The sequence below is a fragment of the Lytechinus variegatus genome, chromosome 9, assembly GCF_018143015.1.
Source record: "Lytechinus variegatus isolate NC3 chromosome 9, Lvar_3.0, whole genome shotgun sequence".
Lineage (NCBI taxonomy): Eukaryota > Metazoa > Echinodermata > Echinoidea > Temnopleuroida > Toxopneustidae > Lytechinus > Lytechinus variegatus.
Genome location: NC_054748.1, coordinates 5,847,589 through 5,869,942, shown reverse-complemented (window position 1 = coordinate 5,869,942; position 22,354 = coordinate 5,847,589). Strand labels below are relative to the sequence as shown.

The 22,354-nt window shown below is 34.5% G+C and overlaps 1 protein-coding gene across 5 annotated transcripts; it reads right to left on the bottom strand.

Annotated features, from left to right (window-relative positions):
• Positions 1-1,579: 1,579 nt before the first annotated feature.
• LOC121421118 lies at positions 1,580-19,310 on the bottom strand. Of its 5 annotated transcripts, none has more exons than XM_041615752.1 (6): positions 18,777-19,310; positions 16,312-16,494; positions 15,077-15,259; positions 9,289-9,967; positions 8,775-8,808; positions 1,580-5,471 (listed from the first exon to the last, which is right to left on the bottom strand). In XM_041615752.1, the coding sequence occupies exons 1-6, from the start codon at positions 18,792-18,794 to the stop codon at positions 5,264-5,266; spliced, it is 1,305 nt and encodes a 434-aa protein (XP_041471686.1). In that variant the 5' UTR covers positions 18,795-19,310; the 3' UTR covers positions 1,580-5,263. The 5 variants fall into 5 exon arrangements, with proteins under 5 accessions (XP_041471686.1, XP_041471687.1, XP_041471688.1 ...); XM_041615753.1 differs by lacking the exon at positions 18,777-19,310 and adding an exon at positions 17,546-17,609; XM_041615754.1 differs by lacking the exon at positions 15,077-15,259.
• Between the last annotated feature and the right edge of the window lie 3,044 nt (positions 19,311-22,354).

Here is a 22,354-nt window from a genome sequence, read left to right as displayed (position 1 = left end):
TTATGCTCAATTCACTGGTGTTTTAGCAATAAATCGTTGTATGTACTATGCAAAATCAGTTTGTACATCAGGGCTATTTTACTTAAAATAACAGACACTAATTTTTTACCGTTTGATTTTGAATGTAAACAAAAATGTATAAATGATCAAAAGCTCATTAAATCGCAACCATTATAAAGTTTTCAGTTGAGTAACCTTTCGTTCGATATGCATTTCTTTTTCTCAGAGAAAGGAAAGGATTATCTATTTACTGTATTACAATGGAGAGCCGAGAGGCTTTAGTCGAAATTTGGTGGACCGGGAAATCTCTTGACTCTGGATAACCATGACAACGGCAGATTTGAAATTGTTCTTCCGCTGGTAATATTCGGATGATCCGCTGTCCGAGTCCATGGCCTTCGATAAGTCTCTCAGCTCTTCATTGTGATTTTAATTGCATTTTCAAAGGATATCGATGGATTGTAGAGTTTCCCCATTGAAAAAGCGAAACACTCGACTTTGCTGCCACATGTTGCAGAGGAAATTCGCTTTACTTTCTGACTTTACACTGTTTATAATCATTTAGAGTGTACACTTCTACTTTGGATTTTATATCATTGGATTAGTATCGATGGACAAACCTGTGGATTGTTTTATTCAATTTTTGTATGCCATAGGAAATCTCTCTTTTTTCGAAAACATGGCAACACCATTGATATAATAGGAACGTGATAACACAGACTTCTTATATTTTGTGCAACAACTTTGGACTTCATTATCGCAGCAAATAACATCCGAGATTCAACTAGAACTCGAGTCGCGATTAGTCGTATATGCCTTCGCCGGTCCCATTAGAATGCGCTGGAAATTTGCTACGAAAAATCGTCGAAAGGCCGAACTTTTGTTAAACTGTGAACTCAAGTTCCTGATTGGACATTGCACCATCTCTAGAAATAGTGTTGGTGAGTGTTTCTATAAATATTAATTTTCTTACATATAACATAGATAACATATTTTAAAACCCCCTCAGTCTTTCTGTTTGACAGCCGAAAACCATGCTCAATCATCTTGCATTCGTAATTAATGTAGTCGGCGTTATATTTTGATTAATTAATAAGTCCAACATGTAAAAAATAAAATCGTCAGAATAAAAACAATAATAATTTGAATCATTTATGTAAAATGCATCTGAAATCAATTTTAAACAAAGGCTGACCTGGAGTTGAGTGGTAGCATTAAGCGATCTTAAAACTTAAAAAAAAACACAAAGAACTAAACATGATAAAAAAGTGTTAAAGAATGTTGTCATTTATTCAGCGAGCAGGCTTATTTATAAAAAATATGGTACGGGCTTACGTTTACAAATGAATAATCCTTGACATTGGCTTAATAACAATTATTGACAGAATTCTATCAAATAATCCAATGATATGCAAAGTTAACATAGAGATAAATAACCTATTCATGACAACAAAGCATAAGACTATCACCAAAATGATGAAGACTTCAATATCGTGATCCACAAAAAATGAGAAAAGCATTCACTCTTAACCATACTGAATGCATTTTGACCTGTAAGGTAACTTTTTGAAAACGGGAAACCTTGACTCTGACACCGGAGCTCTAAATCCGTGGTTACACCAAAACCCAATTCTCCGAAATAAATTCAGACAGATTCTGCCAAAGTATTGCCGAATTCGGATAGATTCGGAACCTCTTCGAATCTGATTCGGGAAGTTTCCAAAATCAAAGACGAATAGGCCCAACTCAGAGCAGTATCTCCAGAATTGACTGACCAGAATACACCGAATGCCTCCCAGAATCCAACCGAATTTAGTTCGAATACATCCCATATATAAAATATGGACCAAATGGAAATATGTCGTGACCACATTCAGGAGCAATTTAGGAGGGTGTTCGGCTTGTTTTGAACATTTCAAAACAATTCGAACCCTCCAAATATTTCCGCATCCTTCTCAAAATTTCTCGCATTCTGGGATGGAGATCAGATTATTCCATAATCCACTCAATATGTGTAGTTTGAAGGATTCGCAATTGATTTGGTTTAGGTGCCATCCGCCCTAAGTAAGGTTTAAACGATTTCAGTGTATGTACATGTTAATTAAGAGCTCCAGATATATTTCAATTATCAAAAGATGAGGGTGAATTGTTTTTTATTTATACAATAAAATATCACGGTGCCATAAACTCAAAGTCGTTATTTGCAATTCCAACAATACACTGATCCCAAGTCAAGTGCTCAAGGACGTTGTGTTTCTTAGTATCTAAAGTCGAGTACGCATTAACACTGAAAAACATAATTGATTTCAGCGTTCAATTATATATAAACCGGCACTGCAAAGCTGGTGGTCAATGTTCTCGTATATGTAACTTGGGAAAAGAAGGCTCTAGGAATTATCAGTTGTGATATTCAGACTGCACACATACATTGGAATACCAAGGCACGTGCTCAAGTAGAAGGCATTCAAATACAAATTAGATGCAAAATTTTATTCCCCGATATTAGAGACATCAATTTGAAAATCTAGGTTGAAATAAGCTTAATGAATGCCGTACACACGAAACATAATATATTAAGACGTACATGTAATTACAGTCTAAAGAAATATTCGAGAACTAAGGGTTCAAGTCACAACTACAGTTTTCAATAAAACTCGACTCCGAGCATAATACACCAAAATATTCTGATAATATAATCAAAATCAAAAGATCAATGAAATATATTACACTTTTCAGTAATGAACTACAAACACAATATTAGGTGCCACCATTATATTTTATACTACACACATTATTAGAATTTCAGAGCTTTATTATTCTTCAGTAATACACTGAAATGTTTAAAAAAGATAACATTGTCCATGGTAGTGTCTGTTAAAACCAAATCCATACCTATAATGCAGCTTTTTAATTTCCTACAAAATCGTTGTTCCATGTTTTGATCATTTTTTTCAGAACAGTTTGGCAAACATGGGGATCAATTGTTTTATACAAAAACCATTCATTCATAATACTCTGTTAAAATCTTACAATTAAGAAAGTGTTACATTTCGGAAAAAATGAAGCGATTATGATAGTACATGTATATTAGAATTGAACACCTGATTAAGTGAACAGTTTCATATTCGAAAGTAAAGCGCAGCATAATAAAACGTAAACCATGGGCATAATAGGTCCATGTGCTAACCGAATGTTTCATAGATTAATATGTAATACTGCAGAAAGCTAGATATATCTTACAATTGGTGCTACATATGAAACCTAAAACCTAATGAAATAATAGTGATTTTTGGAATGAAATATTCTAAGAGTAAAATGATTTGTATCAAATTAATCACTGCAAACATTATGAAGTGCAAGAAATGATGAACTTCAATTTTAAGTAGAAACTGTGTTTTTAGAAACAATATAATGTTATACAAATAAGAGATAACGCGAACACGTAATTTGCATGCCTATGTTGAGCAGTCATACTCATTCTTACGTTTGCAAGAAAGAATTAAATCGAGACTATTAAAGAAAACTTCACTCATATGATTATAACAATTACCGGCTGGATGCAGAGAAGCTTATTACAAAATAGGCCTTTCATATCACGTCACTTCCACATAATGACCAAATAAAAAAAAGTGGACTGGCCTAGAGCCCAAAACATGAAACATTGGTAAACAGATGTATAGGCGAATGATGTACACAATTGTTCATGCCTCTGTTTAATAGGTAAGTATCAATATAGTACAGTAATGTTGCAAACCAAAAATGCATCTATCAGTATTAGAGAAGTGACTGTTTATTTTCCAAACACATTTAAATGTAAGAAGGATACAAATCCCCAAATAATTAAATTTCTTAGATAAAAAAATTATAGTGTAAGATATTCTCTGCAGGAATGTTATCACATTACTTACAAAAAAATGTACATACTCATAGAAAAAGCTTATCAAAATATAACAAACAATACAAATATGTACTGTACACTCCAGTGCTGATCGCGTTGCATATCAAATTAGTGGCTGTTTATTTTCCAAACACATTAACATGTAAGAAGGATAAAACTACCAATAAGAACATTGCTTACATGAAGCAATTATTGTGTAAGATATTCTTTGCAAGTATGTATTACATTATTTACCAAAAATATATACACATACAAAAATTCATCAAACTATAGAAGCATGATACATTTATATACATTCTAGTACTGACCGTGTTTGCATATCATATTGTTATTGCACTGAACTTGACAGCTGCTTTGAGGTAGCGTGGCAAGAGAAGAACATTACATACGATATGTACAATATTTCATCGTTGCATAGATCGCTGAAAAATATGAGGTAGAGTAAACGTATTTAATCATGTAATAATTGCTTTAAAGAATGAAAATACAATTGGAAAGTAACTCTACAGCTTCCCAAGTGCTTACAATAACCCATCCCAGTCTCACATTGGCAAAAACCATTTGAAATAGTCACAGCACGATATATTTTCTTTTACGATCCAGTACTGAAGATAACGTACATGACGTATGAAAAGCTTTAGGCATTACAGGTTACATCCTTTTTTCTTATTAATAATAATAATAATAATAACAACAATTATATATGGTAATTATATTGCGCACATATCCACCTTGTTAGGTGCTCAAGGCGCTCCTATATTACCCGGCTAAGCTAGGCGCTCATAGCGCACACAGCTTATTAAGGAAGTAACAAGTGCATTAATTAGACCTTTTAATTATATTCAATGACATGGATCGAAATATTACTTTAGCTTGGTACCGAACAGACACGGCCTCTGTCGTATACATTGTTTCCCGTAATTATCCCAAAACACTGATGGAAACCAGGCAAAATGTTTACTTTGTTGGTAATGGGAACACTGGATTGCATAGTGGGCATGTGTTGTAGGTTAAGAAACAATAATCGTGTGAATGTTAGTTATTGTCGGATAGGAAGTTCGTTAATGATGCTTGATCATTTCATCATAATATAGCGTTGCAGAATGCAGACAGATGAGTGGATCAATATCGGTAATATCGGCTATTTGAAGCAACCATCCAATCAATTTGCAGAAAATATATAAAGATGTAAACCACTGCTTGAAGGTTATGAGTGAATTCAAACTGAATAAATAATTGGGGGAATTAAAAGAAAATAGGATCTGCAAAGTCTCTGTAAGTAGTCCTAAAAATTCAAGATATGACAACAATACATCTCAGCCATGAAGATATTTGATTATACTTCGTCCTTCCATGCTGAAGATCTTAAGGCGACGTTGGGTCCCGATCAGTCTTAGCGCGTCGCTTTCTTGGACGTGCATCCACCAAGTCCACGCTCTCCTCGCTTGCCTCCTTATCATCTTTAGTGTTGTCGCTGCTTTCACTGTGGATGCGCTTACTGTGCGAATGTAGTGGGTAACGATATCTTTCCACGCTCCCCGCAGTTGTATCTTCATCATCTCCAATGTCATCACTGATGGATATGTTTGATGTGCATATATATAGGTTTTCAATCAAATGAAAAGAAACTCACTACAATAGAAAGTGGGATTTACAATTCTCGCGTAACTTGAGCAAAATATATTGGTCAAAAGAATACTTCATTTAAGTATTTTTTTCTCAATATTAATATCTTTCTCAGTATTACAATAAGATTGAAGCTCAGAACGTTTTATTATGTCAAAACAGATGAGATTTAAGAAGGATTCATAAATCCAAACTAAATGGAGAAACCTATCAAACGAGGTCTAACAGTCAGTGAACATAAAAGGGTAGGGGAAGGTGGGGTGAGTTGAGCATAGGGGCAAGTTGTGTCACCACCTCCAGGCCAATAATGGATGAGTAGGACATTGTGGTGGTGTCATGTATTGATGACCCATTACATAAACCTTTACCCAACCATATTGTTTTCGACTTGGTAACAAAAAGTATTTTTTTAAAGGGAAAAATACAAATTTCAGCAAAAAAGTAAAGAGTTGTAAAATAGTGAAGTGCTGTTTCCCCACACACGTCTTTAAATATGATAAAGAAATAATAACAATATTGTTAGACCAGGTATGGATCTTCATTCTTTTCATAGTCTTTTAAATGATGGATGCATAAGAAATGAGTGGATGTGAAAATATCGCATTAAGTTCGGACTGGGGTACTTTGAGCCAGCCAACATGGGGCAAGTTGAGCCATGGTAATTTTTATGGTAATAAGAGTGAAGAAAAAATTGAAAAGCCATTGATATGCAGGCAAAAAGGTGTAAATTAACATGAGAATTCTTTTACTTTTAGCGGATGTTAGTATTTATAGAGAATTAGCAAGTGAAAAGACTTGAAATAAAAAATTGTCATGCTGCTTCTTCCCGCATACATTTTGTACATAGTTTTTGTGGCCCAACTTACCCCAGAAGGTGGCACAACTTACCCCACATATGGGGCAAGTTGAGCCATTTGACATCGTTTTTTTCAAAGGTCACAATGAATTTCAGTGTGGGGGTAGAAAGTTATATATAGGTGAAAAATGTTTCCCAAGAATCAAATTTAAAGGCAAGGTACTTATTTCTACAATATTATTAGTCACATCAATTCTAACATGCAAAATGTAAAAAAAGTGTCACAACTTACCCCGCCTTCCCCTACTGGGAAAGTGATAACTTAAAAAACTTTCATTTCCTTTGAACAATGTGTAATGATTTTTTAAGTTTAGCAATATATAGTGAAAAGTGATGTCACATCCCCACTTTTCCTTATCTAATGTTATTACATGAAATCATAATTCAAGACAAATATAAAGAATAGAATTTAACATTTTAATATTAAAACGGAACATTTTTCGAGAAGTCGCACCTCATCCTCAGCCTGAAAATTATTAACAGAGTCTTTGGTATTTATACAGTTAGGATGTGAAGTAAAAATTCCAAGAATGTAGTTACACAGGATTACAAGGTGTGAATTCAATGTTAAATGGAATGACGTATAATTTTTTTTTACAAGTCTATGGAGTCATCAGATAGGGGTGGGTTAAAATAAATGGATAACGTTATTTGGTAATTGTACACCTGTTGGTTTAGTTGAGGTTGTTTCCATTTGATGAAAAGCCCTTCTTTTATTTTTAGTTGAAAATCTGTTTGAGCAGTATCGAGAATTTTGAAACAGTGGGTATTGCATTCTAACAAGCATTGGGGTGACGATTGCAAGTGTCTCCAGACATTGGAGTTCTTGTCCTTCCCCAGGTGTTCCTGTACTCGTGTCTTATAATGACGCTCGATTTGACAAATATAGCGAGCTTTACATCTCGCACATGTTAATTGATATATGACACGAGCACGAAGCTCCTGGGGAATGGAGTCTTTCACAGAAAGTAAAGAACCGAGCTTGAAAGATGAGAAAAAAGAGTAATATGATGATCTTGGCAATATTGTTTAACCATAATGTTGATTCTCTTTTCAAGTTCCTTTATTGCTTTACCAATATATGGTAACTTGAAAAATCTTGTAGTCTTTTTCTCCGGACCATTGTTTGGGTTTTGGATGTTTTGAAGGTAATGGTTCAATGACCTTTCGATCAACTAACCTGGGTACATGTTTCTGTTAAACACCTTCTTCACATTCCCGATACAAGTATCAAAGAGATGATAGTGACTGCAAATTTTGTTAGCCCTATATATCAGTGTTCTAATCAATCCGGAATAATGCAATTTTTTATACTTCATTCCATTTAACATTGAATACACACCTTGTGATCCTGTCTAACTACATTCTTGAAATTTGTACTTCACATCCTAACTGTATAAATACCAATGACTCTGTTAATAATTTTTCAGGCTGAGGATGAGGTGCGACACCTCGAAACATGTTCCATTTATTGAAATCATAATTGTTTCATTTGTTCATACATGTGTGAATGATATGTTTCCCTTAATGAATTAGGCTGCAGCATCGAATATCTAATGCTTTTTAATCAGTTGTTATTCAAATATTTTTTTTCTTGAAGGAAAACAAAATGATAAACCTAATTTCATATGATAAAACAAAAAAGAGCACGTAGGGATATGACATCATCACTTTGTTAATTGAACATTCATGAAGACATGCACAGAACTCTTGTACCGGAATAATGCAAATTTTTAGATAACTTTGTTATTCCTTGATCGTTATTGATCAATTCATTTTTTTGGTCTATTTATTTCTTAATCTCCTCAAATTTTATTATTTTTAGCCTAGGGTGCCCCCTTAATTACAATTAATTGTATTGCAATCGTTATGGATTAATGAAGAGTTAAAAAACCGTTTCGTATAGTCTATTGTGCTCTCTTAGAAATCAATGGCGATGAAAAAAGAAAATGAACCAAACAAGGATGGGGTGATGGATGGATAGGTTAAAAGAATGGGGAGAAGAGGATAAAATAAAACAGAAGTGGAAGAATCAGCACTGCCCATCTCATGGTGTGCTTGTTTTTTGTATGTCAATAAGTGAATCACATTGTTAAAATGCCGGGAATAAATAATTTGAACATGATTTATCAGTGCGGACACCTCTGGCCTTTGGATCACAATATGAAGAAAAGGTGTTTTCATCCACGTAGTGAACATAATTCATTACACGATGTGTGACAGTGAACTATTTCCATTAGGAAAATATGGACAATAGAGAGAAAGAATGGGCGGGAGTGGAGTACAAAATACTGAAGACGATGTAATGAAAATGAAGTGATAAGAAACAAAATAGAGAGGAGATGAAATGGAAAAAAAATGGTAGGGAATGACGTCTTTGTCTGAAATACTTACCGACTTTCAAGAATATGATCATTCGAGATTGAATCTGTTTGGAAATGAATTAATGAAAGGTAGATCTATTCATTACCTTGGTAATTGATATTGAACAAAGAAAAGTATGGAAAATATAATAGCAAAAGTTTAGACCAGCTTGGATTTGACTTCAAAAAACAAAAAAAAAACACGCAGCCATTGACGATGCAGTGATATCTTCTCTTAGATGAAGTTCAAACTAAAACATGTAATCTATTATTTTAAAAATTTGGTATTTATTGCGCCCTGATATTATTGACACCTAGCTGTCTACATTGGGAATGACATTTTCCATCTTATCTGTACTATTCGAAAGAAACTGTCAATACAATGCAATTACTATGTCCTGAAGCAAATAGATAACTTGAACAGCTCATAAGCATTTGTTCAGTGAGTGATTTTTACGAGATTAACGGCACGGTTAAGCAAATATTGCATACACCTTTCCGTGATGATAAGTTATTTGTAAAATTTAAGGAGAAAATTGATATACCCGTGTCAGTAGGGTGTGCTCTCTGTAAGCATGGTAAGGAAGTAATACCACTCGTTGAAGGCATGCAATGGTCGTCATCGTGCTCGAAAAGAGGTTTATTTCCAATTGAGGAACCTCTTTCATGCATCAACATTAGTGAATTGATGTATGATGAAGATGATGGTAGTAATATATTAGGTTCCATTTGGGTTGGTTGTTCTTGTCTCTTGAGTACTGCAGTGTTGGTTCTTACTGATGAGCTATACTGTTGTCTCGTATCCGAGTCTGAAGAGTGTCCAAGTGAATGACTAGGAACATGGGTGAAATTCTGGGCAGCTAGATATGACTCAAGATAACGATCGAACTCATCAAGATGTTGCCTTGTGGTCAAGTCTACTTGTTCGGAAGTGGATCGGATTGACTCTGTATGTGCCCGGTGTGGATAGGTTGTCGATGGGTTCATTGACCCTGAATCTGAGTGAATACCTATTGAAGAATCACCCAGTGTTGCTACTTCTAGTTGGTGGTGAGGAAGGTTGGTTAGTCCAGTAAGAGACCCTTGGTGCTGCGATGGCTCAACTTCAGAATGGTTAGTAGAAGCAGCGGATGAACTACTTTCAGCGGGCGATTGAAGCTCTCTCCATCTTGGCCAGTACTTATCTAATAAAGGGATGTGTTTCCTTTCCATGAAGTAAGGACTCTGCAAAGAAAACAAATATTATAAATTAAATAAAGAAATGTGCTTGATGAGCCTCGGTTTATTATAAGTATCAATAAGGACCGAACAGTGGTGATATTATTCCTAGTTAAAGGAATAGTATTAGTAGTAGTAGCAATATCATTACCAGTATAGTAGTATAAGAAGTAGAAGTATTTATAATATAAGTTAGTAGTAGTGTAAGAAATAAAATTAGTTTCAGTACTACCACCACCAGTAGTAGGAGGAGTAGTTTTCTTGATGTTACCGTTAAGTCACACATGCTTGACCTAATGGTGATGTTGTAATGTGTTATCAACATTATAACATACTCTATCATCTATTATGAAGATTATTAAATGCACTTTAAATTCTAATCAGGTTTCTTGCAAACTGAAAGGGGCAATTTAATATTCCGATTCTGCAGAAAAATAAATAAATAACTTGGATATTGCTGAATTCGGAGTAACAGGTTTGTCAAAATTATGCTTGGCATGGGTCACATTACTCGTATCTACCGATTATCTTTAAACTGTTTTATGTTGTGTCAAAATGTGCACAATTCATACAGTAATCCAAATCAATAGAAGATGTGGCATTTAAAAATATTTCAAGGAAAAAAATCATGAACTTTGAACAAGAATTGAAAGAAGTGAACGTATAAAATGAGGTAAGCACATACTGAAATACAATATTGAGTTTCAAAGCACGGGATAGTGAAAATATGAATATAAAAATCATACAAATATGGGGAACTTTATATTACAAAAATATAGCACTGTTCATTATTGCTTGAATAATTGTAATGTTAAATATTAGTTCATTCCCTTACCAATATTGTCGTTTTATTATTTCAGTGCAATGAAAGTGCTTTTTGCAGCATCTGAAGAAATACTTTATTATACAATTAATGCACATTTTTATGAGTGTGTTATGACGATGCAGCACACTCGAGGGTATTTACAATAATGCGAAAGCAAGAGGCGATTGCGCCGAGTGCTTTTGCATAATATTGTGAATGCCCAAGAGTTGCTCGCATCGTCACTAACATCACGAATCTTAAAATGTGCATTAATTGTTTTATAAAACGGGTCGGCAAAATGATTTTTTCATGGAAATCTTGTTAAAATCCCTCCAACTTGTGTGTACGATCGCACAGACGAACAGATCACAAGACTGTCAATTATGACATCACAGGCGTATCTACTTTGCGCGCCTACGTAAGCGCATCAAAATCCTAGCCAGCCTCTTGAAAGTTTGAAAGTGGAATTGTACCAACAGATTGGACTATTGGTTTAATACGGCCAATTTACAAGAAGAAAGGGAAACCGGATGATCCAAACAATTATAGAGGTATCACTTTATTGAGTTGTCTGGGTAAACTATTCACAGCTGTTTTAAATCATCGACTGAATTTATATTTAGAAGACTGTGAAAAGATTGGAAATGAACAAGCTGGGTTTAGGAATAATCATTCAACGCTAGATCACATTTTTACTTTACATTCGTTACTTGAATTATACCTGTTTGGCAGAGAAAGGGTATATTGTGCGTTCATCGATTATCGTAAGGCGTTTGATATTGTTGATAGGACATCACTTTGGAACAAATTACTTTCAAGTGATATAAATGGAAACTTTTTCAAAGTGGTTAAAAATATGTACACACAAGCTAAATCGTGTGTTATCAAAGATGGTGAAAAATCAAGCCTATTCGACTGTAATATCGGAGTACGTCAAGGAGAAAATTTATCACCGTTATTATTTGCTATGTTCATAAATGATTTTAAAGAATATATCAGTGAACGTTATGATGGTCTTGATGTCTTACCTGAGAAGCTTCAGTCATCATTACTAGATCATGGAATTGATGTGTACATGAAGTTATTTACATTACTATATGCAGATGATACCATTGTCCTTGCCAAATCTGAACAAGAACTTCAATGTGCGCTCAATGCAGTATCAGATTATTGTAAAAGATGGTATTTAAATGTGAATATAGACAAGACGAAAATTGTTATATTATCCCGTGGCAAAGTAAGGAAAACTGGTTCATTTACATTTAATAACCACGCTCTTGAAGTAGTAGATGACTATGTATATCTTGGAATTACCTTCAATTATAATAATTCATTTCGGAAAGCTCAAGCTAAACAACTGAATCAAGCAAGAAGAGCAATGTATAGCATGTTGAATAAGATTTATCATCTTGATTTACCAGTGGATATCCAAATTGAGTTATTTGATCAACTTGTTTTACCGATACTCCTCTATGGGTCAGAAATATGGGGTATCGATGTGATTAGAGATTTAGAAGTGTTTCACATGAAATTTTGCAAGCAGATTCTTAAAGTTAATAAATCAACGGCAAACTGCATGGTTTTAGGCGAACTTGGAAGATTCAAATTAGATAAATATATTGAGAATAGAATGATAAACTTTTGGTGTGGATTAGTTCACAGTAGTAAAACAAAAATGTCTGGTATGATTTATGAGATTGTAAAGATACTTTCTGATCAAGGTATATATCAGACAAGCTGGTTAACAAAGATAAAGCAAACTCTTGATAGATTGGGTATGACGAATTTATTTGACATTTCTGATTCCTCGAGCAGAAATTGGGTAAAGCAAGCTGTAGATCTACGAGTAAAGGACTCACAGTTTCAAAATTGGTTAACGTTCATAAACGAAAACTCTCAGTGTATTAACTACAGAATATTCAAAGAAAATCTTCGTCTAGAAAGTTACCTCATTAATATGAATAAAAAGATAGAATCACTTTTTGTAGATTTCGTTGTGGAAATCATCGACTTCCTATTACCTCAGGAAGATATGAAAACCGTCAAAGAAACATGAGGCTTTGTACATTATGCAACCTTCAATCAATTGGTGATGAATTTCACTATATATTCGTTTGTCCTTTTTTGCTAAAGAAAGAAAGTTTCATCTTAAAACATATTACACTGATAGACCGAATACACTCAAAATGAATCAGCTATTTAGCTGTGAAAAACCAGAAATCCGTTCCAACCTTGTTAAATTTTGCAAGAAAATTATGCTTCGTTTCTAAATAAGTTATGCTCTAAATTCAATATTTTGAGCTGTAATTGAAAAGTGGTATAACAGCAAATCATATGCTGATGCCATTACTTGCCTTATATTCAACAAATGTTTATGCTAATTATAATGTTAATAACCTGGGTTTTTAATCTTTAATTTATCCATTATATCATCTGTAGGCCTTATTATCAAATTCTCTAAACTCTGACACGCTCGAAATATAAAATTTTGAGCCTTTTTTAAGGCTGTGGTTTAATATCCAACGATGCGATAATGTCGTTACTATATGATTTATCTTTTTTTTAATCATATGTAAACTTTGATTATATTTTTGAAGCTTCAAGGTAATATTTTAAATGTAATCATAAAATTATTTTTAATGCTAAAATTTGTATTATTTTTAATTTTTTTTTCTAAATGTACTCTAAATGAGATGTAAATTACTTGATGAAATACTATTTAAGATTTTGTACATTTATATGATTGTTTCTCCAATACCCACTCTATGGGTGACATGGGAATAAATGTCATTGTCATTGTCTTTGACTTGAACGCGTATCAGTTTTTACGTGCTATTGGAACTAATGCTGCAGCACAACAATTGCACAGTGCTGCACAAAAAAATTAACAGTGCAAAGTGCGCATAATTAAGGCATGAACACGTGACTTGAATACGCACTCACCATTGGCTACATCCTTGAACCCGTTTTATAAAGTACTATATGAAATAATTGTATGCATTTCGTGATTAACTTTACGCATATTGTATTAATCAATTCAATGTATCTATGTATAGAAAATAGGATACATCATTCAAAACAAAACTCATATGGAGATTGATTTCCCCTACTTTCTATTAACTTTGATGATGCTGCCATGGAAGCAAAATCAATGAAGAAATCGTTACGTAGCTTCAAATTGCGATCGAACGTGAGGGTTGTTAGACGAGGTAGACAGTAAATACATTTGGCTAGATGCTTACATGTAGATGATCTCACAAATCCATACCCATCAAAGCCGAGAACTAATGTATGGATCTAAGTGAGATAGAACAATGCTTATTACTGATTAGCGTACACCCAGTATTAGTCTCCAGGTGAGGAATGTGTTATCAGTTTCAATAAGAACCAAACAGTGGTGATGTCATTCCTAGTTAAGGTAATAGTAGTAGTACTAGTAGTAGCAATATGATTACCAGTAGTAGTATAAGAAGTAGAAGTATTTTTAGTATAAGTTTGTAATAGTATAAGAAAAGAAATATTTCAGTTCTACCACCACCAGTAGCAGGAGGAGTAGTTTACTTGATGTTACCATTAGGTCACGCATGCTTGACCTAATGGTGATGTTGTAATGTATTATCAACATTATAACATACTTTTATCATCTATTACAAAGATTATTAATTGCATTCAAATTCTAATCAGGTTTCTTGCGGATTGAAAGGGAAATTTATATTCCTCTTTTGGAAAAAAATATAAATAACTTGGATGTTGCTGAAGTCGGGGATGACAAATTTGTCAAAATTATGACTGACATGGGGTCATATAACTCGTATCTACTTATTATATTTAATGTGGTGTCAAATTATGCACATTCACACAATAATCCAAATTCTAGGAACAAATCATGTACTATGAACAGGAATTTAAAAAAGTGAAAGTATAAAGTTAGGTTAGCAAATACTGAATTACATTAATTGACTTTCAAAGCACGGGATAGTGGAAATATGAATATGAAAAAATCATAAAAATATGGGGAACTTTATATTACAAAAATATAGCACTATTCATTATTGCTTGCATGATTGTAATGTAAAATATTAATTCATTCCCTAACCAATATTGTGGTTTTATTACTTCAGTGCAATGAAAGTGTTTTTTGCTGCATCTGAAAAAATACTTTATAGTACTATATGAAAAAATTGTTTGCATTTCGTAATAAACTTTACGCATATTGTATTAATCAATTAAATGTATCTTTGTGTAGAAAAAAGAATACGTCATTCAAAACAGAACTCTTATGGAGATTGATTTCCCCTCCTTTATATTACCTTTGACGATGCTGCCATGGAAGCGAAATCAATGAAGAAATCATCATGTAGCAGGTTAATGCGAGTGATCGTGAGGGTTGTAAGACAGGGTAGACAGCAAATAAATCTGGCTAGTTGCTTACAAGCAGATGAACTCAGAGTTCTATCCGGAACCTCTTCAAAGCGGAGAACTAATGTATGGATCTAAGTGAGATAAAACAATGCTTATTACTGATTTGCGTACGCACAGTATTAGTCTGCAGCTGAGGAATGTATTATCCGTATCAACAAGAACCAAACTGTGGTGATGTCATTCCTAGTTAAGGTAATAGTAGTAGTAGAAGTAGTAGTACTAGTAGCAGCAATATCATTACCAGTAGTAGTATAATAATTAGAATTATTTAAAGTATAATTTTATAGGAATATAAATAGTTTCAGTACTACCACCACCAGTAGCAGGAGGAGTAGTTTTCTTGATGTTACCATTACATGTAGGTCACGCATGCTTGACCTTATGGTGATGTTGTAATGTGTTATCAACATGATCACATACTTCCATCATCTATTATGAAGATTATTAAATGCATTTTAAATTCTAATCAGGTTTCTTGCGGATTGAAAGGGCAATTTATATTCCTCTTCTGGAAAAAAATGAATAACTTGGATGTTGCTGAAGTCGGGGATGACAAATTTGTCAAAATTATGACTGACATGGGGTCATATAACTCGTATCTACCCATTATATTTAATGTGGTGTCAAATTATGCACATTCACACAGTAATTCAAATCAATAGAAGATGTGGCATTTAAAAACATTTCTAGGAACAAATCATGTACTATGAACAGGAATTGAAAGAAGTGAAAGTATAAAATTAGGTTAGCAAATACTGAATTACAATAATTGACTTCCAAAGCAGGGGGTAGTGAAAATACGAATAAAAAAAATCTTAAAAATAATGGGAACTTTATATCACAATCATATAGCACTATTCATTATTACCTGCATGATTGTAATGTAAAATATTAGTTCATTCTCCAACCAATATTGTGGTTTTATTACTTCAGTGCAATGAAAGTGTTTTTTTGCAGCATCTGAAGAAATACTTAATAGTACTTTATAAAATATTTGTATGCATTTCGTGATAAACTTTACGCACATTGTACCAATCACTTCAACGTATTAATGTGCAGGAAATAGAATACATCATTCAAAACAGAACTCATATGGAGAGTAATTTCCCCTACTTTATATTACATTTGACGATGCTGCCATTGATGCGAAATCAATGAAGAAATCATCATGTAGCAGGTTAATGCGATTGATCGTGAGGGTTGTAAGACAGGGTAGACAGCAAATAAATCTGGCTAGTTGCTTACATGCAGCTGAACTCATAGGTAAATGCAGAAACCGTCCAAAGCGGAGAACTAATGTATGGATCTAAGTGAGATAAAACAATGCTTATTACTGATTTGCGTACGCACAGTATTAGTCTGCAGCTGAGGAATGTATTATCCGTATCAACAAGAACCAAACTGTGGTGATGTCATTCCTAGTTAAGGTAATAGTAGTAGTAGAAGTAATAGTACTAGTAGCAGCAATATCATTACCAGTAGTAGTATAATAATTAGAATTATTTAAAGTATAATTTTATAGGAATATAAATAGTTTCAGTACTACCACCACCAGTAGCAGGAGGAGTAGTTTTCTTGATGTTACCATTACATGTAGGTCACGCATGCTTGACCTTATGGTGATGTTGTAATGTGTTATCAACATGATCACATACTTCCATCATCTAATATGAAGATTATTAAATGCATTTTAAATTCTAATCAGGTTTCTTGCGGATTGAAAGGGCAATTTATATTCCTCTTCTGGAAAAAAATGAATAACTTGGATGTTGCTGAAGTCGGGGATGACAAATTTGTCAAAATTATGACTGACATGGGGTCATATAACTCGTATCTACCCATTATATTTAATGTGGTGTCAAATTATGCACATTCACACAGTAATTCAAATCAATAGAAGATGTGGCATTTAAAAACATTTCTAGGAACAAATCATGTACTATGAACAGGAATTGAAAGAAGTGAAAGTATAAAATTAGGTTAGCAAATACTGAATTACAATAATTGACTTTCAAAGTACGGGGTAGTGAAAATACGAATAAAAAAAATCTTAAAAATATGGGGAACTTTATATCACAAAAATATAGCACTATTCATTATTACTTGCATGATTGTAATGTAAAATATTAGTTCATTCTCCAACCAATATTGTGGTTTTATTACTTCAGTGCAATGAAAGTGTTTTTTGCAGCATCTGAAGAAATACTTAATAGTACTTTATAAAATATTTGTATGCATTTCGTAATAAACTTTACGCACATTGTACCAATCAATTCAATGTATTTATGTGTAGAAAATAGAATACACCATTCAAAACAGAACTCATATGGAGATTGATTTCCCCTACTTTCTATTACCTTTGATGATGCTGCCATGGAAGCCAATTCAATGAAGAAATCATCATGTAGCTGGTCAATGCAATCGGTCAGGAGGTTTGTAAGACGGGGTAGACAGCAAATAAATCTGGCTAGATGCTTACATGCAGATGAACTCAGAAGTCCATGCGGATCCTCTTGAAAGCCGAGACATAATGTATGGATCTAAGTGAGATAGAACAATTCTTATTACTGATTGGCCTACACACAGTATTACTCTGCAGGTGAGGAATGTATATATTATCAGTATCAACAAGAACCAAACAGTGGTGATGTCATTCCTTGTTAAGGTAATAGTAGTAGTACTAGTAGCAGCAATATCATTGCCAGTAGTAGTATAACAATTGGAAGTATTTAAAGTATAAGTTCGTAGTAGTATAAAGAATAGAAATAGTTTCAGTACTACCACCACAAGTAGCAGGAGGAGTATTTTACTTGATGTTACCATTAGGTCAAGCATGCTTGACCTAATGGTGATGTTGTAATGTGTTATCAAAATTATAACATACTTCCATCATCTATTATGAAGATTATTGAATGCATTTTAAATTCTAATCAGGTTTCTTGCGGATTGAAAGGGCAATTTATATTCCTCTTCTGGAAAAAATGAATAACTTGGATGTTGCTGAAGTCGGGGATGACAAATTTGTCAAAATTATGACTGACATGGGGTCATATAACTCGTATCTACCCATTATATTTAATGTGGTGTCAAATTATGCACATTCACACAGTAATCCAAATCAATAGAAGATGTGGCATTAAAAACATTTCCAGGAACAAATCATGTACTATGAACTGGAATTGAAAGAAGTGAAAGTATAAAATTAGGTTAGCAAATACTGAATTACAATAATTGACTTTCAAAGCACGGGGTAGTAAAATACGAATAAAAAAAATACTCAAAAATATGGGGAACTTTATATCACAAACATATAGCACTATTCATTATTACCTGCACGATTGTAATGTAAAACATTAGTTCATTCTCCAACCAATATTGTGGTTTTATTACTTCAGTGCAATGAAAGTGTTTTTTTTTTGCAGCATCTGAAGAAATACTTAATAGTACTTTATAAAATATTTGTATGCATTTCGTAATAAACTTTACGCACATTGTACCAATCACTTCAACGTATTAATGTGCAGGAAATAGAATACATCATTCAAAACAGAACTCATATGGAGAGTGATTTCCCCTACTTTATATTACCTTTGACGATGCTGCCATTGATGCGAAATCAATGAAGAAATCATCATGTAGCAGGTTAATGCGAGTGATCGTGAGGGTTGTAAGACAGGGTAGACAGCAGATAAATCTGGCTAGATGCTTACATGCAGATGAACTCAGAGGTCCATGCGGATCCTCTTGAAAGCCGAGAAATAATGTATGGATCTAAGTGAGATAGAACAATGCTTATTACTGATTGGCCTACACACAGTATTACTCTGCATGTGAGGAATGTATATATTATCAGTATCAACAAGAACCAAACAGTGGTGATATCATTCCTTGTTAAGGTAATAGTAGTAGTATTAGTAGCAGCAATATCATTGCCAGTAGTAGTATAACAATTATAAGTATTTAAAGTATAAGCTCGTAGTAGTATAAGGAATAGAAATAGTTTCAGTACTACCACCACCAGTAGCAGGAGGATTAGTTTACTTACTCTTACTCTTTATCAAGTGATAAAGAGTTGCAGCGGCACTCGAAAGCTCGTGAACTTGTAAGCTAGTGAACACTTTTTGCGAGAGTGATCACGAATTTACTAGAAAGCCAGTGAAAACTTTTTGCGAGAGTGATCACAAATTTCCTTGTTGACCATAGTAGATTGCGAGACAAATGAATACCCTCTAGCGATCAATAATTTGGATGTTTACTGAATTCGGGGATGACAAGTTGTTCAGAATTATGACTGACATGGGGTCACATAACTCGTATCTACCGATTATCTTTAATGTGGTGTCAAATTATGCACAAACCACACAGTAATCCAAATCAGTAGAAAATGTGGCATTTACATATCTAGGAGCAAATCATGTACCTTGAACATAATTGAAAAAATCGAAAGTATAAAGTCAGGTTAGCATAAAAATAAGATATTGAGTTTCAAAGCACGGGGTAGTGAAAATACGAACGAATATCACAAACAAGTGGAATGCCTCTGGCCGTCTCACCTGCATCACGCGGTTCAATATAGCAGCAGTGCTGACTTTGAATACTACTCTAACTCGCACAAGATGTTCAGTGATACATGGTTACTCTTATGTCCACTTTTTATGAACTAGACCAATAAAATTACAGAGATATGATGGTTATTCAACAAAAAAACCCAACATGGCCAAAGTTCATTGACCTTACATGACCTTTGACCTTGATCATGTGACCTGAAACTCGCACAGGATGTTCAGTGATACTTGATTACTCTTATGTACAAGTTTTATGAATCAGATCCATAAACTTTCAAAGTTATGATGGTAATTCAACAGATACACCCAATTCGGCCAAAGTTCATTGCCCTTTGACCTTGGTCATGTGACCTGAAACGTGCACAGGATGTTCAGTGATACTTGATTACTCTAATATCCAAGTTTAATGAACTAGACCAATAAACTTTCAAAGTTATGATGGTAATTCAACAGATACCCCCGATTCGACCAAAGTTCATTGACCCTAAATGACCTTTGACCTTAATCATGAGACCTGAAACTCATGCAGGATGTTCAGTGATACTTGATTAACCTTATGGCCAAGTTTCATGAACTAGGTCCATATATTTTCTAAGTTATGATGACATTTCAAAAACTTAACCTCAGGTTAAGATTTCGATGTTGAATCCTCCAACATGGTCTAAGTTCATTGACCCTAAATGACCTTTGACCTTGGTCATGTGACATGAAACTCTAATAGGATGTTCAGTAATACTTGATTAACCTTATGGCCAAGTTTTATTAACTAGGTCCATATACTTTCTAAGTTATGACGTCATTTCAAAAACTTAACCTCAGGTTAAGATTTGATGTTGACGCCGCCGCCGCCGTCGGAAAAGCGGCGCCTATAGACCAATTTCACGGCCGGTTTATGTATTTGGCCCTCTATCGGCGACGCCATTGCTGCGGTGGGCAAGTGCGCTGACCGCGATTGGCTCTGTGTACAAATTCAATGAAAGATTACAGATAAGCTCTGATATTGTGTCATTAACTTCATCATAAATCAATAAAATAAAGCATGGACACCTGGGTAGACGATGTAAGACAATGGCCATATCTGACCGATGAAGGTATGATGAATTTTTGCACTTTGGCTACTTTTTCCCCTTAGTTTTGTCAGTAAAAGTGAGTTGATGATGACCAAGAATCGCTGTTGGTTTTCATCAGGGAGCTCACTTCTTGTTGCTAGTAAATTGTGTTAGAGTAGCGGGAGAGTGAACGAGACATAGAGTGAGAGAGAGGATGAGAGAGGGGGAGAGAGTATGTGTGAGAGGAGGGGGATAGTGAGAGGGGAGAGGGGATAGTGAGAAGGGGGGGGGGGTAGTGAGAGAGGGGGGGGGTAGTGAGAGAGAGGGGGGCTAGCGAGAGAGTGTGTGAGAGAGGGATAGTGTAATACAGAGAAAGGAATAGTGAGAGGGAGAGAGGGGGAGGGATAGTGTGAGATAGAGAGGGAGAGAGAGAGAGAGGGACTGATATTTCCATCTAAGCATGATCAAATAAATCCCCCCTCCACCCCCCCCCCCCACAAAAAAACCACCACCACCACATTTTATGCAGGCCTATAAGTATCCAAAAGAAGGGGGCAAGGCAAGAGAATAAAAAAGAGAGGAAGGAGAAAGGAGGAAGGGGACGCATTCCTTCACCACGGCCTGGAAACCTATGCAGGGAGTACGGCTTCACACACAAACAGGCTTATGAGTCCAAGGCGAGTGAATTTCACATTCACTTTGCTTCCAATCCTGAAGCTTTCTCCAATTGTTGTGGCAATTGAACACAGCACAGCTGCGACCTGAACTTCTCCGATTAATGCTCATTGTGAATCTTACAAGAAATCTGCTCAATTGGTCCAAAATAAAAAAAATCGAACGAATGTACCAAATACCCTATTGACTTGTGTAGTATAAAAGTTGATTCGCCCACCGCAGCATGGCGACCAGTCTGCTGCCCTCTCACGTTGTGAAATTGGTCTATAGTCTCACTTTGCTTCGCAGGTGAGACAAAAATCATGAAAATATGAGGAATATGATATGAAATGTATATATAGCACGATTTATTATGTTTGCTTGATTAAAATGTAACATTTTCGTTCATTCCCTAAGATATTACATTGTGATTTCATTATTTCAGTGCAATGGAAATTTGATTTTGCAGCAATCGAAGAAATATTTGATATTACTTTGTATGCATTCCGTAATGTACTTTACTCACACTGTACCGGTGATTTATCGAATGGTCTATACCACTTGGTCTACTTATCAGTTCGTCCAACTTCTCATAGTCTAAACCCATTTCGTCTACAACCAGTTCGTCTAATATCAAATTCGTCTAATTCCCACTTGGTCTAATTTTCATTTCGTCTAATTGTCATATTGTCTAATGACCATTCGGTCATATTTCCAAAAAGTATAGGTTTAGGCCTTTCCTATGCTAGACCAAACATATATAGCCTAGGCCGATCTAGATCTAGGCCTGTGTTGCATTGCATTATGGTACTCTGTGTGTACATACGTCAGTGCCCACCAGGTGTGTTTGTGCATTGTGTTTGTGTTATCGGCCAGATCACATGATGAAGGTCAAAAG